The following is a 27,953-nucleotide window of genomic DNA, read 5'->3' on the forward strand; positions in this document are numbered from 1 at the left end:
TTGCTTTTTATGGCATCACATGGGTCACAGTGATGGGTCTGCAGTTAAAACGCCTTGAAAACAAGGAACTGTTACGTTTCTACTCATCATTAAACACATGCAACACAGTAAATATCTGAAAACAATGTGCACATAACTAAGACTTTCCTTGTCCGTAGAGGCAGGCTTTTGCTGCAGTCCTGAGACAACCATCTGCTGAGGCCCACATGACCAGAGTCCTGCAGGGTTTCATCGCCACCTCTGCCACTCTGACAACCACCCTGAGAGTAATCCCTGAACCCTTCACCTCCCTGGAGGCCATCGCATTGGCTGGTGCTGCTGCTGCTACCTCCGTTAGTCTTCTCAGTCTCTTTCTTATCACTGTTAAAACTGCAGGAACTGCTGATTGCTGAAGGTAGCACCTTAAGGCCAGCAGATCCTTTAAAAAGAGGCTGAAACTTATGGGTTGCCTCTGAGAAACCTGCAAGTCACATTGAAGAATGAGAAAGAGTTGAATCCAAGTTGCTGGTAGCTGTGATGCGTTTCCCTCTAAAAAATTTAATAAAGCCGCCTTCAGTGCTTTGATTAGATTAAACAAAGTTAACATCGGGGAATTAACCTTTCCATCTATACCTGAATATATCATAAGACCCAGATTCAGATTTGTTTATGCAAAGTCAAAGAAAACTGGGAATGCTTTCAAGCCTATTCAAGCCACTGAGTCAGTGAGTCACAGAGTTAAATTTAGTAGGGCTTCAATTGGCCTGATACTGAGCAGTTTACTCAAGTCAAGTGAAAAGGAATTCAACCTAATCCTGAGCACAACATACTGTATCGTGTAGAGAGCGATTCAGCTTCCTCTTGTATATCCTGAGTGGCTGGAATATGAGTAAGAGATGGAGGCTCTTCCAGCTGCCATTGACTGACCTCCTGGTGCAGTGGTTTTCTGTCAAAAAGAATAATTCAGATTACAGGAGTAAAGACAAAAGGGAATAAGTGGGACACCTTTTTGTACTTACACTTCATGGACAGCGGGTTTGTCAAAAAACAGACCATCCAAGGCCAAGGTGCAGTCATCAGAGTCCAACATCTCACCAGATAATACAGCTATGTACTCACTGAATTTGAATACAAACCGGTTTAGGGGTAAATGATTAAGAGGAAAGAAAATAGAGATTTGACAAATGCATATGCACAACTGACCTGTTCGCTATAAAACCTAGATTAGAGAATGTGGGGAAACTGCCATTGTTGCTGCCAACCAAAGGACTTTGGTTTGTGGTAAAGATTAACACAGAGCTAACAGGTTTATCTTCATTTTTGTTTCATGACTCAATCAAGCCTCTTAATGATGTAGTTATACCATGTTTATGCCCTTATGGCCTTAAAGTTTTCAATCCCCACAGTATCATAGCATTGGGCAGATAACATGGGAATGATTTAGCTTTAATATACAGTTCTGTGCTATAATCTTGAGCCATCCCTCATTATTAAAAATATTTTGATTCCAGATTTTCTTGGTATTAAAAAAAACAAACATCTGAAGGTGTTTCAAAGTTTTCCTTTGGACATTGGGTGCTTTTTCAGTCCAGTCCTTGTACCTGACCATTTTACGAATTTTTTGTTGTTGTTTGTTAACCCAGTTAAAAATAACCTATGACTCACTGAAGCATGAAAGGGTACCAGTGTTGTGTCTACAAATAACAGACAATTTACAAAAGAACCTATTTTAAATTCTATCTTTAGGCACTTTGTTACTAGCAGCTGGTCAGCAAATAATTTCTTTACATTTCTGTAGTACAAAAAATACCAAAGATCACAAAGTTTGGCAGGCATTAAAATAAAATTATTGCATCAACAAGGTGCTTCCCAACGAGCTGTTAGCTGAAAATGCATCAGATCTCAGTACTGTGTGCAGTATTTTCCTAAGGAAAATAGTAAACTGGGCAAGCAGAGGACAAAAGAAGAAGTATAAGGCCAACAAAACTATCTATAGCACATGAACAGTATCTGAAAGTCATGACCTAATTTCGATTCGCCAAGCAATATCATCTGGAAAGCGTCTGATTGACAACACCTTCATTTTTTGAACATGACAATGATCCCAAACACACTGCAGATGAAGTAAAAGCATACCTGTATATAAACACACACACACACACACACACACACACACAATGGCACACTATCACACTATGGATTCTCCTCCCCAGAGCCTGGACCTCAACATTTTTGAAGCAGTGTGGGATCATCTTGACAGAGAACAGAAGGCAGCTAACATCCAAAGACGACCTCTGAATGTCCTTCGAGAAGCTTGGAGCACTAGCAAGACTACTTAGAGAAATTACAGGAAAGGTGCCTAATTCTACCTGCCTAATGCTACGTAATTTCCCCAGGGATTAATAAAGTATTCTGATTCTGATTAAGTGAGTTCAGGCTGTGATGAAGAATAAAGGTGGTCAAATATCAACTTTCAAGCACGTTAGAATTATATGAACTCTGTTTTTTTGTTTTTGCCTTATATACTGCATTTCCATGTACGTTTGAACATGTTTCAATAAATCACTGCACCTACTGCCCACTTTCCTAGCAAAGGCCTTTTGCACAGCCCTCGTGTTAGTCATAATCCAGTTGATATCGCTTTAGCATTTAAGCTAATACAAGTTATTAACAGATTTCTTGAAAATGTTTATAGCATGACAGCTCACCTCCTGAACAAAGCAACATACAATCTGTTTGCATTTCATTTGCATTTAAATGAAGGTGTTTAAGAGCAAAATGCTTACATTATTACTTTTCTAGGCTGTTATGTTAAGGACAAAAGAAGTGTCGGCAGCTTTAGTTTAGCTAACATGTAAGAACCAGCTAATCACAATAAATTATGCAGACATTTTGACGGTTCACCGCTTAGGTAAGTTAAAAACAATGTCTTTCTTAAAATGATGACTGTATACCCACCTGTGATAACAGACATTACTCTGCAGATACGAAGACATTGTTTAGTAAGGCCTGAGTTTAACCCCCTGACCTCACTCCACAGTGACTGACAATAGTTTTATTAATACGTTTTCCTTTTGACAGTGCTGAACTCAGCTGTAGAAAAATGCCCTTATAAACAATCAGGGGCAGGTATAAGAGTGGTTACAGGATTAATTTTTATATTTTGTCGCGTATGTTTAAAAAATGTGTCTCAAGTCTTTAAACTACGAGGTAGAGAGTTACAGAACTAAGCTAATAACCGGCTACAAACGCAACAAAGACCCAAGAGAAGACAACCATGGGGGGGGGGGGGGGGGGGGGGGGGTAGTGCTAACATTTCTCCTGTGTTGGCATACAATTCCTGTCTGTGCGTCAGTAGCAACTTTAAGAAGCAAAACCAGATGTGTGCTTAAAATAATCCAAACCAAACCTATCAATTTATCTTATCAATTAAAACTGTGATTATACGACATCAAGCCCCCCCAAAAATCTGCTACCCAAAAGAGATGGTCATTAACTCTGCTTTTATGCCTCCTATCTGGACTGAACCATTACAAATCTCTCGGGGGAGCATGAGGCCGACTCGAAACAATACGCGACGAAATAATACTTGACGAAAACATGAGCTATTGCTATAGCTGTAATATAAAACAGTCACAGGATTAAACGTAATTATTTGGATAAAAGTTTGTCCTCTTACACTAGAGAAAATTACGTGTACGATTACCCGTACGAAAGAAATGATCTGTCCCACACCAGACCACCACAGGAAAATGGCGACTGTGAAATAGATGGAAGACGAAAGTAAGAAATTATTCAATGCAGCGTATAAATTGCGCCCTGTTTTCATCCACACCGCTCAGAGGTAACGTTTGTTTGTTTTTCATCATTTGGAATGGTGTTTGTATTATGAGTAGCGAGTAACGATTGTCATTAGCTGGATTTTAGCCTGAGGAATAGGTTTTGGTGTGGAACAGCCTTAATGGAATGGTCTGCAGCTCCTGCAAGCAGCATCCAGCAACACATCGTGATATAAACGTCAAAGAAATGTAATGATCCTTCAACGGAACATTTGTCTAGATGATCATATTTGCTCTGAAAAAAAGGCATATTTGAAACTGACACCAACTGTCGTGGGCTGGCATGTACCTGAACAACTGTGCTGAAAGTTTCAGCTCTATACAAAATCCAACACCGCTCACCAAAAGCCATTTATAAGGTCCATCCCTGTGCAGATTTGGTGCTGCTACGTACATGTTAGGATCACCTTTGTGTGCCACAGAAGCATTCACTTGGTATGACACTTTTATTGCCCTTCAAAAACAACACCTCTCGCTCCTTCGACCTTGTGGTGTTAACAATGACCAGAATTAATTATCTAAGCTAAGGATCGAGTGTATTTTGTATTTAGTTTTATTTATTTTGTAGACAGTAAATGCTGATTGAGCCATGAAGTCAACTCTGGTAGCATAGCCAAACGCTTTACTTTATACATCTAAATAACCAAGAACTACAAATTGCACATTTAAAAATATAAATATTCAATGTTATTTTGAACAGTTTCCTGTTTTGTCAAGTTTATACTATCTGCTAAAGCATGCTACAAGCTGCATGTACAGACAATGCTAACTACCACTGATCTATATTTGCATTTCTGGGCTCCTGTTAATGATTTTTACCATTAAATGTTTGTTCTCTTGGTTCTCTTGGCTAGTGTCAAAAAACAATTTTTTTGGCAAATTTAAGATGAATTTTGGCTTTAGTCCAAAACCTAACCCATTCATTCACCTAATGTGTAAGATAAAGAAGTACTATTTATAAGAATGTAATTGTGTTTTACTTTGAAAAATGACATGAATAGTCAAAATACTCAGTAAAACAACAATTAGTGGCTCAGCAGTGTAGTGGTTAACACATTTGCCTAACATGCAAAAAAATGGGTGGAGACACAGGGTTGTGTCAGGAATGGTTTCCAATCTGAAAGAAGCTTTTGAATTAAATGAATAATGTTCTTCCGGTTGATTGATGACCCCAGCTCTGTTTGCTGTTTGGCAGCAGCTTCTTGCGGATTCTATGCTTACTGCACCATTTTTCCTACCTACGCCCTTGAGGTTCAAAATAAACATTTATTCCTGTGCAGCGAGGTATGAAAAAGTTCAAAAATATTAGCTAACGGTAATGTGCAATTTAAGTGTTACTTCAAGATTGCAAAAATGTTTTGTTTGGTGAGTTAAAAAATCGATGTTCCAATATGTTGCCATATTGTTTTTTCCTTAAACAGTTAACCACAGACAACAACTGTTAGGGTATTTACTTAATTGTTTATGCCCTGCCCTACTTTGTGTTTAGAGAGGTTGGAGAGGCAGAAAAATTATGTGATGTCAATATTCATAGCAAGAAGGGTGTTTCTCCCATCTCTCGAGTTTTTAAATTATCGACCATTATGAATAGTGATACTGATAGGTTTCCAAATGGCAAATTTTGGCCAATAATATTGACATGCTGATAAAAACATCCGGTTTTAACCGGTGTATATATATATATTTTATACTTGACTATTAGTATAATAAGTTACATGATGAATATCTAAGTTATAGCTAGCTAGTAACCATCCCTGGCATGTTTGTGACTAGTACTGTAGTAAGCAACTGTTAATAGATTTATGCTTAACATGGTTTTGTAGTTGTGTCCATTTGCTGAGGTATTTGCCTATGGAGAGCCAATGGAAAACCCCTTTCCATTGGCTCTCCATATGCCCAGTGGAAAGGGCCTATGGATGACAGCATTGCTCCCTTTACCCATGAATGTGATGGAAAAACATAGTCATTTTGTTCCTTGTTATCGTACCAAAAGAAAAACAAAATGCTTGGTTTGCATTGCTGGGAATAAGCCGGACTCGTTTCCAGTGGGTGTTGGACTTCACCGGGGCTTGTCACAGTTTCTATTCTAATTTTTACGGACAGAATCTTCAGGTGGAAACAACAGGTGCCGGAAGGCTTTCACCTTGGTGGCTTCTGCTTTTTGTAAACAGTGTGGTTCTATTGGCTTCATCAAGTGGTTGCCTCCAGCTCACATTGAAGCAGTTTGCAGCCCAGTGTTAATTGGAAGAAATGAGAATTAACACTTAACACAAGTCTGAGGCCATGGTTCTCAGTCAGAAAAGGATAGAATACCCACTCCAGGTCAGGGACAAGCTGGGTCATTCACTGACTCAGAGTAGAACCACTAAGGGGCTTGTTTGGGCATCTGATTATAGTGTCTCCTGGGTGTTCCAGGCATGTCCTGGAAGAAGACATATAACCTCTCCAAGGACATGTCGTTCTTCCAGGACATGTCCTTTTTCCAGGACATACCCTGGAAGAAGGGCATGTCCTGGAAAAAGGACATGTCCTGGGAGAGGTTATATGTCTTGACTGTCATAGGAACACTTTAAGGAAGTGGCTGAGGAGAGGGAGATCTAGGTTTCTTTGTTGGCTGGATAAGTGGTAGCAAATGGATCGATGAATGAATGGTTAGAAAATAGTTGGTTAGAAAATACCTGTATGAGAGCATTAACTTATAGTTTACTATTCTAACGTGATCCTTGATTTAATCCCCCATGCACACCTTGCCTCATGTGACCTCAATAGCTCACGTATGATGTTAAAAAAATTACCATACAATTTTTTAACACAGAAGTTTTCTTTTATTTACAAATATGTGTGTACTATGAAGAGGAAGTCAAAAAAGCTACATAATTTCCAGACCAATGGTCTATTTTCAGGGCAGAGGTTTGAACTGAATAATACTATACTATTTAGTTGTTTGTTAGTGAGTATATTTAAGAATGTCTTTTCTTTTTTAGGTCATGGCAGCAGAAATGTCATGTCTGACAGGTGTTGATGAAGATGACAAAGATGCAGATCCTGAGATCAATGCCCTCACACTCCTACAGGAACCAGTGAGAATGGCGCAAGAATCCGCTGCTTGCACTGATTCCTTTGGCAAGCCTTCCCCAAAACAAAACAATGTCCTTGATGTTCTGTCGAATGAAGATATGTTGTCTCCGGTTGGCTTGGGAAATGGACCTTCTTCCCATCAGGCTACACAAGCCCATGAACTAAATAGCATTTCCTCTGAAAAAGAGGAGGAAAAGAGTATCACGCCTCTAAAAACTGTACATGAAATCGACACTGCAGGAATTTGGGGATTTGATGAGTCACCTGAGAACTCATTGGATAATTTCAGTAGCACCAGTGACCTAAATTGGGACCCACACAAAGAGTTTATGCAGTTTCTTTGGGAAAACCATAGTGATTCCCCTGGTGAGGAGACTAAAGAGGAAGTCTCTCCTGCTAATAGCCAAAGGAGAAGGAAACGGAAAATGGACATGGTTGTGATGGTAGATCCTTCAGAAGACCTTTACCCTGAATTGAGCCCCAAGTCATCTGAGGAACTGTCTGAGGCTGAAGGCCAAGAAGATTCCATTCCTGTCAGAAAAGTCAGAAAGTCAAGGAAATTCTCTAAGTCACAGTCATCACCAACAGGAAAAGTTTCAAAGTATCCAAATGGAACAGTAAAGGCCATCAAGGAAATTCTTTACAATGGACCTTCAAGGAATTCGCATGAGAACAACATGAAACACGGACTTTCTCCATTGAAGGGAAGACTCACAATAAATTCTCATTCAGAGGGGAAGCCATCCTGTTACCCATGCTCAAAATGTAAACTTATATTTAAGAAAGAACATCATTTGCATCGTCATATGAAGTCTCATGTTGAACCTCCCAATATTTCACCAAAGCCCTTCATATGCCGAGAGTGTGGCCAGTCTTTCAGACAAAGTGGTTTGCTTATTGACCACATGTCCATCCATAAGGACAAGAGAACAAGACTTACTGAAGAGATCAAAGGTGTGAATGATCGGAAAAAAGATGATAAAAACGCTAAGTTTTTCTGTCCTCAGTGTCCATTTGGAACAAATTGCCCAAACACATTTGTTCAACATGCAAAGACACATGAGAAGGACAAGAGAAAGTTTAGATGTGACAAATGTAGCTTCAGGACTCTTAGTGAAAATGACCTTAGGAGACATGACATTATGCAGCACACTGTTATTACGGTTAGAAAGCAAGTGCAGGAGGATGATCATGGAATATTCTCATGTGATATTTGTTCTTATAGAGCTTTTAGCAAAACTGTTTTTAAGAATCACCTTCTCAGACGCCATCAACAAAGTTTTGAAGAATATGAAGCCGCACAGCATAGAGAGAAAAACGCACAACTAGGTAAGGAGCAGCAAGTGCCTACTTGTAAAACTCCTGTCGAAGATGCAGAGTTTACATCTAAAATCTCTATCAAAAATCAGATTGCCTCTAAAAGAGCTTGTTCACCTAATGGGTCCAGTGACATTTCAGACTTATTCAGAAATAGCAAGCTTAAGAGAGGCCCCAGGTCTCAAGTAACAGAGTCAAAACTGGACAAATCTATTAATGTTCTCCTGTCTCGACAAAGACATGGAAAAAAGAGTTTAGAGCAGAAGAAGGAACGCAATAATTGTAGTAAACCTGTTCAGCACAGTGACAAAGATGGTTGTGATGAGTTGCTTGAAACATTGACAGTCAAGGATGAAGAATCAACTTTATCCCCAAATGGCTCCAGTGTGACTATAGATCCCTCGACAGTCAAAAAGACACCATCTAAAAGAAAGATGTCCACCCCATATCGCAACACCTCCGACCAAGACTCATGCTTTATCTTACCAAAACCTTTGCCAAGTCCGAAAAAAGTCAATCCTGAAGAAGTGGCCAACTATGATGAAAGGGATATTTTCCAGTTTAAAGATACAGATGCAAACAGTAACCTTTCTGACAATGGCATCAAAAAAGAAAAACAAAACATCATTTACACATATAGCAGAAGAATGTCTATGAGGGGTGCCCTTCAAGCATCTAAAAGGCTTTTTGAGAAGATAAAGACTGAAGAGCAAGAGCAGACTGACCCTGAAATCAAAGAAGAATGCATAGAAACAGAAGTGTTTCAAGAAACCTTTGAAGCCCACCAAATACCATTGGGAGAGTCCTTCGGAGATGATTTGTCAGAGTTGGAATCGGACCGCAAGAACTGTCCTTATTGTCCTGCAGTATTTGAGTCAGGTGTTGGATTGTCAAATCACGTCCGAGGGCATCTTCATAGGGTAGGGCTCAGCTACAATGCGCGCCATGTTGTGCCTCCTGAGCAGGTGGCTTGTCAAGACAGAAGGCCGCGAATTCGACGGAAGATGTCAGCATTACGCCGATTGAAAAAAGGTACTTGCTTATTGCATGTTCTTCTTTAAAAGAAAAACTCTTGTACATTACAGCTTTCCTTATTACTACTGTTAAAATGTGCTCTTGCCGAGTTGTAACAGATACTGCAGGAGATCTCAAAATGTGGTTCCAAAAACTAAACCATCAACAGATTAATCAAATTAATTTGAAGGTACCACTCGCCAATTGGTTGGAGTTTTTCTCTAGTGACTGGTTGTTACTGACCAGTTATTAACTGCAATAATTAGTTATGTACACTAGTGCGGGGCGATATGTAAAAAATATTTATCATGATATGAATTATTTTATATCACAATGACGATATATATCACAATATACCGCAATATTACCACAATGTTTCCAGTTATTCTCTGAAAAGTTTGACAAAGACCTAGACACATTAATTCTTAATTAGGGGTCACTCGGAATTACTACAGCCAGAACAGTAGATGAAAATATTTGTTTTACTAACATGCATATCATATAGAGATTGAAAATGTGACGTCATTCAGGGGTAAAACCGCAAAGGATTCTGGGAACTCGTGGCAAGAGGTACTAGCGGACGCAGGCTTTCAATTGAAATTACATTACACAGCGATTAAAAAGAAACACAAAAAATGGCAAGAAGCTGTTGTATTATTAACTGCAATAGCCGGTCGCATGACAGCCACGGGAAGCCGACGGGTAAAGAGATCAGTTGTTATTGGATTACGTTGTTGAAGAGAAATTGTTCGAGCCATGTTTCCGAAGTAACAAAGAGCCGACGGATGGCCTGGATTGCAGCCATTCAAAGACCAAATATAACATCCCAGAGCACTCCAGCTCACATGTTAGTCTGCTCCAAAGCATTTCCAAAAAGGTCAGTGTTTTGTAGTAGTTAATACTTTTCATAACATAATTGGTGATATAGGTTACAAGCAAGTCTGGCGCTGAACAGAAATTGTCGTGCTATGCTCCTTTGTTTATTGTGCATAAATAGTGAATTGTCCTGACACAATATTGCGTTTCACTTCTGTTATTACCATGGTACATTGGCAAAAACATATACTTTTATTCACAGGGTAAAACAGGTTTTTTTGTATCACTAATTGCCCAGTACGATTACAGCATACAATATTATTGTCACTGCTACATTTCTGTAATGCGTACCAGAAATTATTTCCATTACTAATTAATTACCGTTGAGCTCAAAGGTCCTATTAATAAACGGTTAACGAATGTGTATTTATGAAGACGATTTGTGAGACTGGTAAACTTACGTTTGTTCATACGATGGTCTTTCGTTCTACACGGTGCATTTCAAGGTCCTGTACCCATCCATCGGTAAACTGTACCTGGGCTTGTTGCAGTGACCTGAAGTTACTAAACTTCATGAGTGTATGCACTCACTCCAAGAACCGTATAATTATAAATATGAGCGTGGTGAAAGTTGGGCAGCACGCTAATGTATTTTGTCCACTCTGTGTGCTCGTAAGGGTCTGACCCTTTCAGTCGTTTGATTTTTTTCCTCGTATCTTTTCTTTGACTTTTCATCAAGTCTGTCTTTGTACGGACCGGCATTGTTCGCCTTCGTTTTGTACATAACTTTTTTGGGGGACAAAGGAAAAGCAAGAAGGTATTGGAACCGGAGAATGAACGTTTTGCGGTGCTGCAAATGCTTGCATTTGATGCGGTACTTGGATTGTTTTGCCACGAGTTCCCGGCATGCAATGCGCGAAAGTCACGTGGTCTGTCAATCTCTATATGTTGGTAAAACTAATATATATATATATATATATATATATATATATATATATATATATATATATATATATATATATATATATACATGAGTACTACATGCATGTATATATGTACATAATGTACTTTATGCACATTAAATATGTATCAATGGCAGACTCATACCTTGGGCTAACATGACTCCAGTGTGGTCATGTGGAAAGTACGCAGTCTGTAAACAGCGAGCGCAGAGGGTGACGAGGTCACGAAAGCTGTCCTTCTCAATTACATGAACAGGGGCCATGCCTTTACAAATGTAACGCGAGATGGCTCCTGTGATTTGTTTATGGCACTGGGATGTTTTCTCAAACGGCGTACCTTGTGCGAAAGACTGCTTTATCTTCGGCTGGCTATAGTTTTTCTTTTCCAAACTTGCTTCCGTTGCTCCATAACTTGGTTTAGGTTGGATTTTCTGGGTTCTTGAGTTTTCCTTTGTGTACCTTCTGTAGGTGATAGAAGAGATTTGTTGTGTTGCCATCGGGTGCGGGATTAGTTTTATAGCATAGCTTGCAAATGGGCGTCTTCTGCTCTGTGTCGGTGCTGTTGAACCCAAAATGTAACCAAATCACAGACGTATCCCCTCTTTTCGGTGAAAGTGCTTCTTCTTGGGCTGCCTTTGTAGCTGTCTCTGCCTGTTGCATGTCCGGGCATGAAACTGCAACCTGTCGCGCGTCCATCGTTTTGAGTTACCATAAAGCATGTCGCAAAACCACAAGACGGAGTTTCTTTGCGAAAAATTAGGGGTGCAACAATACACAAAATTCACGGTTCGGTTCGGTTCGATACTTGGGTGTCACAGTTCGATATATTTTCGATACAAAAAAATGTTCATGCCTTTTTAATTTGTCATTTATTAAAATTATAAATATATATTTTAACTCAAAAGTACAGTTTTTAAATTTAATGTTGCTGAAACAACAAAATAATAAAATATAAATAAATCTATCTGATCGAGAAATCACTCATCTTTGGAAAAGAGAGTTTATTACAGAGAAATGGCTCTTTCCAAAATAAAAGCTATACTATACGCTTCTTCTGGGCTATATTCTCGGCAGCATATTAAACATATCAGGTCCCCATAAGGAGAATCATGTGCTAACGGCTGTCTAAATGACTCGGGTAAAGTTTGTAGCATGCGTGCTTCTTGTTTTTGTCTGCTTCCACTTGTCTTTGCACTAGGATGATGTCGGCGTAAGTGTGCAGTCATATTCGTTGTGTTCCCACTAGTGCTGTCAGCGTTAATCTAGTTAAAATGACATTAACGCCACAATGCGGCAAATCTCCGTTAACGAGTTACCGCGGATCGCCCCGTGCATGGGGCTGGACGGCGTCAACACGCTAACGAGCTAACTGCGCTAACGCAGTAGTTCCCACCAATGTAATTGAGCATTGCGTGGCACATCCGACATACTGGTTTACTTTCGTCCATGACGTGCTTACCATCAGGGTCATGCTTCACATGAAAACAAAGACAGTTCCAAACTTCAGATCTGAATGAGGGTGGTGGAGGTTCAGTTTCGGGTAGCGTTGAGGCAGTTGCCATGTTGCAACGAGCTTAGCTTCTGTCTTGCTAGCTTGCGCTGCGCTCAGTGGATCTGCGCTCGACAGTGCAGCCTAGGCGGAGTAGTCAAACGCAGATCCACTGAGCTCTCAACACAGACAGCATCGTCAGAAGAAAAGTTGATAAAATAAATTTAAAATTTTGTATCGTTCGATACATATGCGTACCAAACTGAAAGCACTATATCAAACGGTTCAATACCGATACAAGTATTGTTGCACCCCTACGAAAAATATCAGATTTTTTATACTTTATTTTCTCTTGCATAAAGTTAGAGTATGTATAGTGACAAGACAACACTAATATATTTGCCACAGGCTATTTAATGATATATTTTATATAATAATTTATAAAACTAGGTTAGAAACGATAGAAACGATAGAAGACAAATGGCACGATAGACATTTTTCTATCGTCCACACGATATATATCGTCATATTGCCCAGCACTAATGTACACTATCTATAAATAGGGTTTTCTGCAAGATGGTTAGATCAAATGAAATGTTCGCTCCACAATCTACTGTAGGCTTCCATTGTTTGTGATCTGTCACTGCAATCCAGTGTCATCTTCTGTCCACATCAGCAGCAACAAGAGAAAATTAAAGATTCTCTTTCTGGTCTTGGTGATTTCTGCAGCCAACAGTGCAGCAGAATTTAAGCATTTTGAAATACGGTAATTTATATGTAAACATTATAGTGTCAAAGGTCAGTAGGTTGTATCTGTAACAATCAACACTGACAAACTCTCAAGAACTGCTTTGTGAAAATTAGTGGGGCTACCTTCTTCCAAATTCTCCATCTTGTTTTGGTGGGGGGTGGTTAGCCGCCTGGCTGCGTCCATCTCCATAGTGTAGTGGTTAACACATCTGCTGGGCAAGTGGAAGATTACTGTGTTGATTCCAGCCAGAGACACAAATCCCCTTTGGTTATCTGGCCTTTCCTGATGGGAATAGTTGGAAGGCCTTCTGGGGTAAAAACTCTGCCAAATAAAGCATGCAGAGCTACCCGCTGTGTAATTCCATGTGACAAAGCGCTAGCCAACAGTAGCTAGCTGCATCCAAAATCTTGACAGTCATTCTTTTGAGATACCTGTATAAAACCAGTGGAAGGAACTGTGAGCATAAAACATAAAACCCAACTTGCAAACTGGATTTAAATTATAGATTAAAAGTCGTTCAGTGTTACAAAGTTCAAATGTCTGATATTATACGGTGCAATGTTTTTGTGCCTAATTTTATTTTATTTCTCTCAGCATTACAGCTAGAGTCAAACTCTGAGACCGTGAAGAGCATTCATTCTTGTCCCTTATGTGGGGACTCGTTTGACAACAGGACTGGGCAGTCAAACCACATACGAGGCCACCTCAAAAAGCTTGGTAAAAGCTTTGCATCAAAAAACAAATCCCCATTACTTTTACTACGAGAGCTGATGAGGGACAAGAAGGAGTTCCAGAGGGCCCTTCAGATTGTGGGAAAGAGACGGAACCATTTCCACTATGGTGCTTCTTCTAAGCTGTCCAGTGCTGATCGTTTCACATCGCCCCATACTGGAATCATAAAAAGTAATTCCGATTCAAGCGTTTGCACTGAAGCCAAACCACTGATACCCACCTTTTCTTTAGCAGAAATTGAATCTGAACAAAGGCAACAGGAGACGAATTTGGATGTTAAAAATTCGTTCTCAGGCACAACTGCCTTGATAGGAATTCTAAAGAAAAGGAAGTGTCAGGAAGATGCCAGACTAAAGGGATCCTCTCAGATATCCAGAAACATGATAACAGTTTCTTCAAACAGTGAACACAATTCAGGAGCAAAAGTTGTATCTTCACTGCCAAACCAAATATCTGGTAAGTAACAATGCTTTGGACTACCATTAAATTTAATTGTCTAAGCTTGTGCATGTTCTAAAACTCAGATTTGCAGCAGCTGTTTTTTTTCAGGATTTTTTTGTGTGTTTGTGAGTGTGCATGTGTGTTGAAATTAAGGTTTCATCAGCATAAATGTAGAGAATAAGAGTATACAGTGGGGCAAAAAAGTATTTAGTCAGCCACCGATTGTGCAAGTTCCCCCACCTAAAATGATGACAGAGGTCAGTAATTTGCACCAGAGGTACACTTCAACTGTGAGAGACAGAATGTGAAAAGAAAATCCATGAATTCACATGGTAGGATTTGTAAAGAATTTATTCGTAAATCAGGGTGGAAAATAAGTATTTGGTCACCTCAAACATGGAAAATCTCTGGCTCTCACAGACCTGTAACGTCTTCTGTAAGAAGCTTTTCTGTCCCCCACTCGTTACCTGTATGAATGGCACCTGTTTGAACTCATCATCTGTATAAAAGACACCTGTCCACAGCCTCAAACAGTCAGACTCCAAACTCCGCCATGGCCAAGACCAAAGAGCTTTCGAAGGACACCAGGAAAAGTATTGTAGACCTGCACCAGACTGGGAAGAGTGAATCTGCAATAGGCAAGCAGCTTGGTGTGAAAAAATCAACTGTGGGAGCAATCATCAGAAAATGGAAGACATACAAGACCACTGATAATCTCCCTCGATCTGGGGCTCCACGCAAGATCTCATCCCGTGGGGTCAAAATGATCATGAGAACGGTGAGCAAAGATCCCAGAACCACACGGGGGGACCTGGTGAATGACCTGCAGAGAGCTGGGACCAAAGTAACAAAGGTCACCATCAGTAACACACTACAACGGCAGGGAATCAAATCCCGCAGTGCCAGACGTGTCCCGCTGCTGAAGCCAGTGCATGTCCAGGCCCGTCTGAAGTTTGCCAGAGAGCACATGGATGATACAGCAGAGGATTGGGAGAATGTCATGTGGTCAGATGAAACCAAAGTAGAACTTTTTGGTATAAACTCAACTCGTCGTGTTTGGAGGAAGAAGAATGCTGAGTTGCATCCCAAGAACACCATACCTACTGTAAAGCATGGGGGTGGAAACATCATGCTATGGGGCTGTTTTTCTGCCAAGGGGACAGGACGACTGATCCGTGTTAAGGACAGAATGAATGGGGCCATGTATCGTGAGATTTTGAGCCAAAACCTCCTTCCATCAGTGAGAACTTTGAAGATGAAACGAGGCTGGGTCTTCCAACATGACAATGATCCAAAACACACCGCCCGGGCAACAAAGGAGTGGCTCCGTAAGAAGCATTTGAAAGTCCTGGAGTGGCCTAGCCAGTCTCCAGACCTCAACCCCATAGAAAATCTGTGGCGGGAGTGGAAAGTCCGTGTTGCTCGGCGACAGCCCCAAAACATCACTGCTCTCGAGAAGATCTGCATGGAGGAATGGGCCAAAATACCAGCTACTGTGTGTGCAAACCTGGTAAAGACCTATAGTAAAAGTTTGGCCTCTGTTATTGCCAACAAAGGTTATGTTACAAAGTATTGAGTTGTATTTTTGTTATTGACCAAATACTTATTTTCCACCCTGATTTACGAATAAATTCTTTACAAATCCTACCATGTGAATTCATGGATTTTTTTTTCACATTCTGTCTCTCACAGTTGAAGTGTACCTCTGGTGCAAATTACTGACCTCTGTCATCATTTTAGGTGGGAGAACTTGCACAATCGGTGGCTGACTAAATACTTTTTTGCCCCACTGTACCTTGTATTGTGGATGAAACGGAAGTGCCTGTTACACGAAATACAGATTAGCTTTATTCTTGTTTTATTGCCTTGCAGTTAATAGTATAATATTAAATAAAGTATTGACACTTAGGCATTTCCAAGTACATTTCTTTTTTGTCACAGACAGCTTATTTGCTGAAATGTGATGAAAACTGTTGAAAGCTTGATTTTAGACATGATAAACTTACCAGTGTCTGTTTCTACAATTCATCAACACCTCTGACGAATAAGTAAACCTCACTAAACCTCTGTATTTACTTTCTTCTTATTGATTTTGTCTTTTCGCAGAGAAGGGTGAATTCAACAGGAAGGTGTGCATCCATTGCAACGCAACGTTCCACAGTGGTGTTGCATTGTCAAATCACCTCCGGGCATATGCAAAAAGAAAAAGGATCGCCTTACTCGAGGGAACCAGTAAGTGCAACTAGTAAAATCTTTAGTCAGACTACGCCCTGTATGCTTTCTTCTTAAAACCTTTACAGTTACACTTACCATTCACACTACTATGTCCCCATAAACTGTTAATCCAGTTTCACGCCAGAATTTTGTCTTAGCCTTCTTCCTGACTAGGTCTTATCAGTAACAAAAACATCAAAACTCAAAACAGCTGGGCTCACAAAACAAGTGATTTTATTCTTCCTCTGTGCATACTCTTTGGCTTCTCCTGGTACTGAATAATCTCCTTTTACCCTTTTTGGAAGATTGGGAATAGTTGCAAAAGCCAATCTGTTTTCTGCAGTGTTGACCACAGTTTTAGTAGCAGTTCCACTTCAAATAAAAAAAAATGTAAAAAAAATCTTTGGTCTTGGAGCATTTACCACAAAGAAGTCTCCTTCTGCTTTCTTTTTACACTAGCATCACATCAGATCGCATTACCTTCAAAATATTTGTTTTCAAGTGTAGCCAATGCAAAGAAAGTGAGCATCTACTTATAAAAAATGCTCTACTGTTGGTTAAAACCTCCAAAGAAAAGTACCTTTTAGAATTTAATAGATTTCTGCATAAATGTGACCAAAAACAACTTCAGATTTTCAAGTCCTAAAATGTATTATTTTAGCATTAAGTATGTGAACCTCGTGGATTATCAGTTAATCTGAAATTGGAGTCAGATGTTTTCAATCAGCCAGATTACAATCAGGTGTGAGTGCACCGCCTGTTCTGTTTAAAAAAGAAAAAGAAAAAAAAAAGAATCTAACTGTGTTTGTGGAACGGCATCATGCCAAGAACAAAGGAGCTCTCTGAGGAACTCAGGAAGAGGATTGTTGATGCTCATGAAGCTGGAAAGGGTTACAAAATCATCTCAAAAGAGTTTGGACTCCACCGTTCCACAGTCAGACAAATTGTGTACAAATGGAGGATATTCAAGACCACTGTTACACTCCCCAGGAGTGGTCGACCCACAAAGATCACCCAAGAGCAAGGTGTGTAGTTCATATGATCATAAAGGACCCCAGGGTAACACCACTTCCATGCTGGCAAATGTTCAGGTTCATTAAATTGTTAAAAGGAGAACACCAAACAGCAAAGCTGTGCGTGGCAGGGAGAGGAGCAGATGGTTGTATCATGGTTTGGGCCTTGCTTGCTGCATCTAGGCCAAGATGCCTCTTCATCACTGATGGAACAATGACTTCTGAATTATTCCAGCAAATTCTAAAGGAAAACCAGGACATCTGTCTGCGATGTAAATCTCGAGAGAGAAAGTAGGTCGTGCAGCAATACAATGACCTTCATCGCTAATATTTGTACTTAAAGGTTAAAGAAGAATAAAGACTATGCGGCCAAGTCAGAATCCTAACCCCTAACCTAGCAAGAATGTTAGAGCAAAAGCAAAAAGCACATAGTTTTACCTCTCTTATGTAACGTTGGATTATTGAATAAAAGGAATGATGTAATATTTTTTATCTTGTTTAACTGGGATCTCTTATTCTGGCAGCAGGTCATATTTATGCAAAGGGTTCACAAACTTTCAGGCACCAACAGCAGCAGAAATCTCAGCCTGATAAAACTGTGTAGCTGGAAACCAAAAGGAGCTGCGATGTCCAAATCTTAGTTATATTTAGTCCACCAGTGGTTATTTGTGTGCTCCCCAAGGTAAGAATGTAGGAGGGCATCAGCTTTTTGGAGCTTTAGCAGAGATTTTAATTGCAGAGCGACCTCTTGGTGGCTTCAAGTTGTCAGGACCCAGTTTTCCTGCAGGCGCACATCATCACACTTTGATCTTGGGCCCTTTCTTAGCCACACTCGACCATGCATAATACAGCAAAAGTCAAAAACGTCCACACATTCAAAGCCCATTCAAAGAACTCTTGCTGAAATGTCATTAGACAATTTTCCAGTGTTCATCAAATATTTTCATCCATTATAATGTTAAATATACTGTAGTGTTAATGTTGGGCTGTAAATGAAATTCTGTCTTTCAGCGATTGACTGTAAAGCAGTTAGGACACGCTCAAGGCCTGGCTCAAAAAAGAAGACACTGCCCTTAACTCAAACACCAGAGGAAATGTACAGGCTCACCTGCAGGTAATGTGTTTGCTTTTTTTTGTTGTTTTTTTAATCCCCAATTCATTTTTCCCCAGTCTCAAGCTGCCAGATAACCTGGTTGCCTGGTTTTGCATTTCTTTGTGTTTCCAGGTTCTGTGACCTGGTCTTCCAAGGTCCCTTGTCAGTTCAGGAGGACTGGATAAAACATTTACAAAGACACATAATGAACACTAGCGTCCCTCACACTGGGCTAGGCATGGTAGAGGTCACCTCGTTGCCCACAGACACCCCAACCTTCAAGACTGACCAAGATGGCTCCTTGACAGTCACACATGCTGTCTCATGAGGCCAGTGGGGACCTTTTTAGATTTCACTAGACTGTATGTGTATGTATATTCGATGTTCACTTTTGGGTTTTTTTAGTCAACAAATTACCGGCCAAAAGTACAATATTGCCTGAGATATTGTACACATTTGGACAGATGAAAAAATCAATTATTTTGGATATTGTTACCCTGTCTGTTTTTACATGGTCCATTTTTTTGGAATACAATTCCAAGTGGACAGACTGTTTTGTTTTATGCAGTAATGTAGTGTGGAATCCATTTCTAATGAAGACAACCTTTACCTCAGATTTCTCATGGTTTGAGTCAGTTTCTGGGAGCACTTCTCTTCTGTATCAATATTCACATCAAGTCATGTTTCCTTTGTATTGCAACATGGTCAAATCAAAACCCACAGTCTCTTTTCAGGCCAGAGTTACTGAGAGAAATATTTTGAATGAAAGTGCAAAACAACAAAAAAAAAAAAAAAAAGAGGAAAAAATGAAAAAGAAAAAAAATGTCTGAAAACTTGTCATGCATAGAAAGAGTGTTTTATAGTATTTCAGTAACTGCATTGTTTCTAACACAAGATTTAAACTGAAGGTGGTTGAGGAAGAAAAGAGGTAAAAAAGAGAGAGAGACCTAACACGCACAACCCGTGCTGACCAAGCCCTTCATACATGTCACCTATATTTAATGTTTAAATATACTGTTTTGAAATAATTTAATTTTAAATGTACTATATCACACAGATACAATGCTTAAAACATTTGTGTTGTTCTAAATAAAAGACAAAGAAACAATCTGACATTTTTCAAATTATTTATGCATTCATGTTTTGTTTTTGTTTTTTAACGTAGCATATTTTGATGTGGACGGTACAAAGAATTAGTGTTAACAAAACTGCAAGTTTAACCTTCTACAAGCACCCAGATGGAGATCGTCTGGGAGCAGCTGTAGTCAGTGCAACGCAAGGCAGATGAGAAATGGGAATCCGTATATAAACAAAGAAAAGCTGCATTGTGTTCACAGGCCCACAACAGCATGTCTGTCAGCATTAGACACGAGTACTGGGACAGCAGTTTTGTGTGGTAATGAAGAGTAAAGTCGACTGCTCTTCATCCGCAGCATCTCAGTGTAAACAGTCTCATGACAACATCACGTAAGTTCTGTCATTCGAATGGGCTGCCACCCTGAAAGAAAAGAATTAGTTTAGTTACATCTGTAGAGCTCCAGACATGCTGAGTGCACACACTTTAATTACTAGTAATTACTCCTAGCTCTGCAGGCTATCATTTGCTTCTACTAATCGAGCTAGTGTACGGAGAGTGAAAACAAATGCATTAATAAGATTTATGGCTTCAGTTACGTTTCACTTGATACATAAAGATAAAGTTATGCTTTTATGTACAATGTTGCGTTTCAATTTGGCTTTGATGTCTCACTTCACACAAAAGTGCATTAAAGTTAACTCTGCAAGACAGAAGATTACATTCCCTGCACTTACCTACACACTAAAAAGACATATTTTACTTATTTGAACTCATATGAATCATGAATATCTTCTGCATATGAACTGTCCCCCATTAAGAACTGATTTTTATCTTTATTTAAAAAATAGCCAATTCATTTTAGTATTAAGTTTGAACTCATTAAATTTGGTAAGTAAAAAAAAAAATCATTCGCATCTACCCAATAGTCTCATATTACTTAAAAATATCAAAATACATCATGCAGTAGATGACATCTGTATAACTGATTAAGATCCAAGTAGCCCAGAGATCCTGGATAAATGTATAGAAACATAAGGAAAGTGATAATACCAGGCCCAAATATAAAGTGAAGACTTTCAGCTTAGGTTTAACAAAAATTATGCCTCAAGTGTTTAGGAAATAGAACCAGTTTCATACACAGACTTCCATCTACAGAGCCTCAAAGGTAACTGGACAAACTCTAAATATAAGGATTGTTTTTAATACATGGATAAAAATCCTTTGTACTCAATGACTGCCTGAAGTCTAGAAACCCATGGACGTCCTCAAATACTTTGTTTCCTCCCTTGAGATCCTGTACAAGGCCTTTACAGCAGCTGCCTTCAGATCCTGCTTAATTGTGGGTCTTTACCTGTTTGTTGTCAGTTTTACCTGTAAAACATGCTTTGTTGTTTTGAGATCAGGTGACTAATACTCTTGGGTTGCTTTTGTCTAATGCTGTCTAAGCAGTTTGGCAGCATTTGTCTAAATCAGAGCAGAGAGTATAGCCGTGTGCACTTCACAGTTCATCCTGATACTTCTATCAGTAGGTATTTCATCAATAAAAACTACAGGCAGCCATACATCCCCATATCTTAACACTACAACAACCACATTTGATTTGGATGAGCTGTTTCTCTCCTTGCCCGTATATTTCTCTTCCCATTATTGTTCTTTAAGTTCATGTTGGTTTAATCTGTCAAAAGATTTATTTCCAGTTGTACTAAATAAAAGACAAAGAAGCAAGCTAATGTTTTTCAAATTACTTCTGTATTCAAGTCGGGGGGTTTTTATGTATCAAATTTTGGTGTGGAAGCTACAAATAAGTATTAACAAAACCGCAAATTTAACCTTCTACAGTACTGTGCAGACTCCTTCTGGCAAAGTTTATTCTAACCTGTCTGTTCTTAACCGTAACCGGTGGTGTGCACCTTGTTGCAAATCCTCTGTATTTACAAGATGAATTTTGATATCAGACTTTCTTCACTTCATTGCCTGACTAGCTTTGACTACATGAGAGGGTTTTTTTTTTTTTAAACCAAGGAAAGAGACTGTTGATTTAGCCACTCTCTCTTTTTTCCTTTTGTTATGTTATCTCTCTGAAAGGTTTATTTCTGTTTGGCACCCTAAGAGATGCCCTCCGTCTCTAACACTGATAACTCTTTGGACCTCATATTTAGAATTCCAGCCTACAAAAGGCAACAATTGAAACCAACTCCAGATCTTTTACCTGGTTAATTTGTCATGGAGTAAACAGGCCTCAAAACTGGCCATGAAACTCCTAGTCAATCAATTGTCGAGTTACTTTTGAGCCTCTTGAAAATGTCTGCAATTTCTAAAAAGCGGACACAATACTTTCGTTAAAACCTTTGAAACCGCAGATCTTCATAGGTTCACTCAAACTCCACTGCCATCTTAAACAGAGGCAAAATTACCAAAATCCTATTATTGTCCAAACACTGGATAGCTTCAGGTACTCGTTTTAGAAGCATCATGTAGAAGATTGAATTTTGAGTACACTTAGTCCACAATTGGACAACTTAAGAAAATATTAGGTCAAAATAACCACTTTGTAAAAACGACTGTTTAAATATTAAAAAAGTCTAAGGCCCCAGCTGCTTTTTTTGGCTTGGTAGATTAATGTTAAGCAGCTCTGCCAGCACACTGTGTACACTCTAGATAGTTTGGAAATCTCTTGCAAAATACCTTCAGGAAGTGTTCAAACTGTGGTTTGAACTCCTTCATCATGGCTTCTGCTTTGCTGAGGCAAGCATGTCTCCTATGCACTTCAAACTCCTTCGGGAAAGTCAAACAATCACAGTAAACAAAAAGGATATTTAATGAAAACACATCTGTGTTGTTGCACTTGTAGGACAGCAGCATTACCTTTGTGCGAGAGAGGTGTTCCTCAGAGGTGATGTGAGCCTGCACTTCAGCAACAGATGTGGATATGTAAACTTTGCAAGCAGCACAATGAAACATTTCCACCTTTGTCATGTGGTTATTTTCCTGTAGAGCTGACAACACGATAGGGGTGAGTAGGATGAAAGTATTTCTTTTTTAGTCTGTCATGAACATCATGACTTTTCATTTCAAAACATGTATTTACTTTGAAGAGCGTTGTCCTCTACCGCTTGGCTACAATAATGGCTCTTATACAGCATCACTTCCTAAAAAAGAAAAGATCTGTTGGACATCTATCTATGGATCTATAGTACATGCAGAGTGCAAACTTATGATACAGAAGCCAGAATACATGACTGGGAAATTCGTTTTACCATTTCTGTCAGTGATCGTACCTGAAGGAACGCTATCATTACGTCATCGTATTTATTATTCTGCTGAATGTGCTCCAGGGTGTCCCAGTGACATTTGCTGTCCAAATGATCCTGCAGCTCCTGCCCATTGGCAAGCTCAACCTCACAAAGGTCACAAGTGATGGGCGTTCTAGAAGAAAAATGATTTGGGCAATTTAAAAATATTTGGGCATTAACTAATCCAGACTGCCCCAGTAGGAGGTAAAAGGTCAAACCTGGAAAATATTATGATATAAAGCAGCATCTGAAACAACCATATCAGCGTAGTGCTTCAGTCCCACTCTTCAACTGATCTGCTACATATTGCTTATTTTAAATATGTCTTTACAACACATGCACTGCCTGAGGTAACTCAGAGTCTCTTGCCTCCTAACATATACAAAAGAGCGACAAAACTGCTGTGATGGAAATGTACATAACAAAATAGGAACAGGTCTGTGTAATAAGGAAAGTTAATTTGTTTTTACGTTACAGCTCATATTCATCAGGACTTAGCAGGGCTTTAGTCAGTAGAGCTGTAGAGTTTAGTCAATCAGGTTTAACGTATTAACGTCTTGTGGTAACTTTCAGGGGTGAAAGAGGAAGCCAAGGTGGAAGTGCCAAACTGTAGTTCCAGCTTTAGCAAGAAAATGAACATGTTTACAGCGTGGTACCGAAACCAGAATTTCAATGACGCAGCTCATCGAGCTTACTGCAAAAACCCGTGACTCACAAGTCACAGGTTATTGTGATGTGTGTAAAGTACAGAAAAAGAGAGAAAGGTCTATTATTAGTTGGCTGTATTACACAAGATAATGCGAATTAAAAGGTCAACGCCGAATGTGGTTAGACCTTGAGCACATTTCGGGCGAGGACCTATTTGATGAGCTTTATATGAAAAATTGAATAAATTCTGAACACTCAGGGAGTAGAGAAGCTTTTGTTTGTGAAGGGATGGATCCCTCGCGATGACGTGACTTGAGCTTATTGGTCCTTCAGCTGGATGAGGTACAAAGTATAATTAGCGTGTTCAGTGGGAGAAACGTTTCGTCAGCTTACTAAGTGAATTTGCTTCTGTGCACTTGTACAAATATGGTTACTTCTGGTTCTATAAAACCAACATGGAAGCGGCCAAAATGCTGACATCACTATGAATACTTCCAGCATTACAAGCTTCAGCTGCAGCAAAAACTAATTCTGCAAACTCAGCTGGACTCAGTGCGTCTGACAGATTATTAACACTGGCAAAGTTACAGACTGACCTGCAACATCTTAACTAAACTGTATTAGAGTACATGGTGAGAGGACATGTGATTTCACTTTGTCAACTTGACATCAGAAGGAACAGTGCTTACTTTTCCAAAGTCACAGTTTGGCGCATGTTCCTTGTCACCTTTGTAGAAGGTAGGTCTTGGTCCCGTCCTGTAGAACAATATAATACAGAGAATTACTCAGACAATGTGACGTGATTAAAGCATCTAGTCCTTTCAGCCATTTCTTGCTGTTAATTTGAAATAGTGAGACAAACAAGGTAACCCAGCTACCATTACCTTTTTTCATATAGCCCACCTGATGCTGATAGTCCTGTGACCTCGGTGGGGATAATCTAATAGTCTAAAGAGGACAGAAAGGATCGGTTATCACACTGGATTCAGTTGAACCACAGTAGCCAAACTGCATAAAAATGATTCTTTATTCTCAAAATCTATACCTCCATCTTATATCCTGGTACTGTTATCGTCTCCTCCCCATTGGTTCTCTGTCCATAAGGCACAGGAAACTGTTGGGTGGAGGAGCTGTGAATACACCTGTCAGGGGTGCCACCTCTCTGGCCCAATACTTCACTCAAGGAGCCAAAGCTTGAACAATTAAGTGATTCAGCTTCTGGGCTATAAATCTGTTGTTCATGCTTTCTAATTCCTGCACTGAGACCTGGGATTTCTATAGGTCTGGTTCCAGTGCCAAATTCTCCTCTGTCTAGGGGTCCGCTTCCTGGTTTGGAGTAGGTTGAGCCCCAGTGTCGGCCTTCGGGACAGTCTCTCGCTGAAGTTAAACACTGACGCTCCACACTGTTATCCTCAGTGGGTGGGGAGAGTTTGTGGTCTTGGTCCGGTGGCATCTCAGGTTCAGAGTCTGACGACAAAGGGTTGTAAGGGTCATAAAGCCCAGTCCTAAGATGAGGGTAAGAAGGATTAATTAATTTTTTCTTCTTTTTTTTTTTTTGGAACAATGACTGAACGTTCACACATTAAACAAAATGTTTTGGCTTTCATTGGGCAGACAGACACTATTTCTACAATTTAATTCACTACATGAAAATATGAAGCCTCAAATGTGGGCCAGCCTTGACCGAGGCTACAGGAGACACAACTCACTTTTCTGTGCTGCTTTTGTCCTGAGAGTCTTCATCTTCATCACCGATTGGTTTGAATGAAGACTTCCATTTGTCAACTGAGGATGAAGCTGCAGTATAAAAATGAAAAATGAAGGCAACGTATGTTCAGAGAATACACGCCTCCAGATATGTAATCTAGTTAGTCTGATTACTGATGAAGTCAATGAGTTCGTTGTACTCAAATAGCCTCCGGAGTCACCAGATCTCTATCCAGCAGAGCAGCCTTGCAATGTGGCAGAACGGGAGATTCACATCATAGATGTGCAGCCGACAAGTACGAAGCAACTATTTGACACTACATTGTCAATGCGGAGAAAAATCTTGGAGAAATGTTTCCAACTCCTAATTGAAACTGTGCAATGAAGGACTGACGCAGCTCTGAAGGCAAAAGTGCTTTTAAGGTGTACCTGATAAAATGTCCAGTGAGCGGTAACTTTCAGAGCCTCTGCGTTCTCATATGGGGACATTACATTTCGGGTTTTCTAGGTGTAATTGATTACTAATGAACTTGTGATTCTGCTGTGTGTAACTTATTTTAAAAAAAAAGACACGAGGTGACGTCTGCACTGCCCTAGTTCCTGAAATCTTTTTCATTATAATTCAAAGACACGTATTAGACTCAGAAATTAATCAAATCAGGCAAAAGGTAAACAAAAACAGCAGTTGTATTTGCAGAGTGGTTATCTGCGACGCAAAGACAAAGGAAGCGTTGAGCTAAAGAGTAATAAAGCACCTCTGTGAGGACGCGTGTGCGTGTTCGTTCTTGCATGCATAGAGGTTACCTGTACCTTTCTGTGCTGCTTGAGTGTTAGCAGCCATGTCTGGTTGTCCTCCCGATATGCGTTTCATAGCATCTATAAAGTCTTGGGGTACTCTGTTCATCGAATGAAACAAAAATAAGCATAAAATGTCAACGCACGTAAACGCAACATTTAACACTGAATGTATCACCGGCTAGCCATTCCTGCTATTAGCTTTAGCTGCACAGCTAGACTCACAACAATTTGTTGACAACAAAGCTTTATGCACCGTTAGCTGGTAGAATTAAATGCTTGCACCGTTAACACCCACTCGACAAAAGAAAAACTGAGTCAGAAATTGAATTAACAGGCACCTTAATGTAGGTTGTAAATCAGAAACTTTCCCAAATAACAATTTTAGCCCCGTTTAAAGAGTGCAGCCTCCACATACCGTGTAGTCGGCATTTTATTAAATCCTGAAGTAGCTCCTTTGCTTCTTGCCTGGGCCTGAAACGTTTCCACATTGTGACGGTTCATTATTTTTTTTAAAAATAGAGGATATGCTTTGTTGGTAAAGCTAAAGCTGGTTCGCCTATTAAAAGGTTGTTTAGATGATACTTAGAGCAGCCGACAGATGGTAGCAAAGTGCAGCAGAGAATGGATCGATTCATGGATCACATTCATTCTGATCCGACCTTAGGTGGGTTCGAGAGGTAAAAACCTTTTCATAATAACTTACATTCACCTGATACCCGAATAAGCATTTCTAATCAACTGCTCATGGGCAAAAATGTGTAATCAGTCAATCACATACCAGAAAGTCAATGTAGCCATCAGTGGCGGTCCTAGCCTGTTTGGTGCCCTGGGCGAACACCCCCTCTGGCACCCCCCCACCCCGCCTCCTTATATTAAGGATTGTACATTAACATATTTTACTGTAAAAAATGTTATTGGAACCATACTGAATTTAACAAGATAAACACACACACATACACACACACACACAAATATATATATGAAGAGAGAGCGAGAGTATGCATAGTATGCAAATAGGACAAATCAGCAACTGACAATGACTAATTAATATTGTGCTGAACACAGTCCACAAGATTCAGTAAGCTACATCAGTGTCTACTGTTTACTATCACAGCCAAGCGGCTAACAAACGTAAAAAGAAAATGTGGGGAAATCTTCTTGGCACACTTTGGACCCCTTATTACCAACTAAGGACTATTTAAATGCTACAATCCACCTGGGTATTGTTGCTAATTCATCTCTGTCCCTTTATGAACACAGTGTACCCATTGTCTGACAACTGCTTCCAGCGAGACAATGATTTTACTGTACTGAAATTGTCTTTACAGTCACCAGAAATTCAAAATGCTCCCCAAAGAAGATATCAATTTGAATTCAATTTATTTTTAACTCTATAAAGAAGTACAACTACATTCAGATGTTTCAGTGTCGCACGTCTTATACTGAACAGATAGCCTACTGAAGATAACACGTTCTCTGTGCATATTAATTTTTTGTCATTTGTCAAACACAGCTTTAAAAAAAAAAATCTCCTTTTTTGATTAGTTTAAAAATGTTCCAGTATTAACTGTGTTTAAGTCTGTTAAAACAAGCAGGACCTCAGTAGGGTCTTGTAGACTGCTTGCTCATCTAATTATATATAGATGAATGCACAATGTTGAATTCTTTGAGTGTTTATAAGTTAAGAAAAA

The 27,953-nt window shown here is 39.6% G+C and overlaps 3 protein-coding genes across 5 annotated transcripts; 1 reads left to right on the forward strand and 2 right to left on the reverse strand.

The window, feature by feature from the left end:
• Window positions 1–81: 81 nt before the first annotated feature.
• Window positions 82–3,209, reverse strand: LOC147308686 (uncharacterized). The gene is made up of 4 exons (XM_086272813.1): window positions 2,938–3,209; window positions 999–1,097; window positions 810–925; window positions 82–460 (listed from the first exon to the last, which is right to left on the reverse strand). The coding sequence occupies exons 1-4, from the start codon at window positions 2,973–2,975 to the stop codon at window positions 90–92; spliced, it is 624 nt and encodes a 207-aa protein (XP_086128939.1). The 5' UTR covers window positions 2,976–3,209; the 3' UTR covers window positions 82–89.
• Window positions 3,210–3,539: 330 nt separating this feature from the next.
• znf644a (zinc finger protein 644a) lies at window positions 3,540–21,513 on the forward strand. Of its 2 annotated transcripts, none has more exons than XM_086272808.1 (6): window positions 3,540–3,762; window positions 6,803–9,245; window positions 13,840–14,433; window positions 16,525–16,650; window positions 18,657–18,759; window positions 18,871–21,513. In XM_086272808.1, exons 2-6 carry the CDS (start codon window positions 6,806–6,808, stop codon window positions 19,064–19,066), a joined length of 3,459 nt encoding a protein of 1,152 aa, XP_086128934.1. In that variant the 5' UTR covers window positions 3,540–3,762; window positions 6,803–6,805; the 3' UTR covers window positions 19,067–21,513. The 2 variants fall into 2 exon arrangements, with proteins under 2 accessions (XP_086128934.1, XP_086128933.1); XM_086272807.1 differs by having other exon boundaries at window positions 3,541–3,823; window positions 18,871–21,512.
• On the reverse strand, window positions 19,463–27,080 carry LOC147308688 (uncharacterized). Of its 2 annotated transcripts, none has more exons than XM_086272812.1 (11): window positions 27,041–27,080; window positions 26,275–26,360; window positions 25,467–25,554; window positions 24,803–25,262; window positions 24,642–24,705; window positions 24,447–24,513; window positions 23,095–23,242; window positions 22,905–22,965; window positions 22,682–22,812; window positions 22,502–22,591; window positions 19,463–20,236 (listed from the first exon to the last, which is right to left on the reverse strand). In XM_086272812.1, the coding sequence occupies exons 2-11, from the start codon at window positions 26,333–26,335 to the stop codon at window positions 20,216–20,218; spliced, it is 1,191 nt and encodes a 396-aa protein (XP_086128938.1). In that variant the 5' UTR covers window positions 26,336–26,360; window positions 27,041–27,080; the 3' UTR covers window positions 19,463–20,215. The 2 variants fall into 2 exon arrangements, with proteins under 2 accessions (XP_086128938.1, XP_086128937.1); XM_086272811.1 differs by lacking the exon at window positions 27,041–27,080 and adding an exon at window positions 26,678–27,018.
• Window positions 27,081–27,953: the final 873 nt, after the last annotated feature.

The sequence above is a fragment of the Aulonocara sp. 'chitande type north' Nkhata Bay genome, linkage group LG18 (assembly GCF_057382095.1).
Source record: "Aulonocara sp. 'chitande type north' Nkhata Bay isolate Kocher_YH1m ecotype deep benthic linkage group LG18, A_spYH_male_GT1.1, whole genome shotgun sequence".
NCBI lineage: Eukaryota > Metazoa > Chordata > Actinopteri > Cichliformes > Cichlidae > Aulonocara > Aulonocara sp. 'chitande type north' Nkhata Bay.

Coding starts and splice junctions, on each gene's coding strand:
- znf644a (XM_086272808.1), top strand. CDS start 6,806: ATGGCAGCAGAAATGTCATGTCTGACAGGTGTTGATGAAGATGACAAA. Junction 14,434..16,524: donor ACTGCCAAACCAAATATCTG/GTAAGTAACAAT, acceptor GTCTTTTCGCAG/AGAAGGGTGAATTCAACAGG. Junction 16,651..18,656: donor CGCCTTACTCGAGGGAACCA/GTAAGTGCAACT, acceptor TCTGTCTTTCAG/CGATTGACTGTAAAGCAGTT.
- LOC147308688 (XM_086272811.1), bottom strand. CDS start 26,763: ATGAACCGTCACAATGTGGAAACGTTTCAGGCCCAGGCAAGAAGCAAA. Junction 24,706..24,802: donor TACCAGGATATAAGATGGAG/GTATAGATTTTG, acceptor TGTCCTCTTTAG/ACTATTAGATTATCCCCACC. Junction 24,514..24,641: donor GGTGGGCTATATGAAAAAAG/GTAATGGTAGCT, acceptor ATTGTTCTACAG/GACGGGACCAAGACCTACCT.
- LOC147308686 (XM_086272813.1), bottom strand. CDS start 2,975: ATGTCTTCGTATCTGCAGAGTAATGTCTGTTATCACAG. Junction 1,098..2,937: donor AGTAATGTCTGTTATCACAG/GTGGGTATACAG, acceptor ATTCAAATTCAG/TGAGTACATAGCTGTATTAT. Junction 926..998: donor AAACCCGCTGTCCATGAAGT/GTAAGTACAAAA, acceptor TCTTTTTGACAG/AAAACCACTGCACCAGGAGG.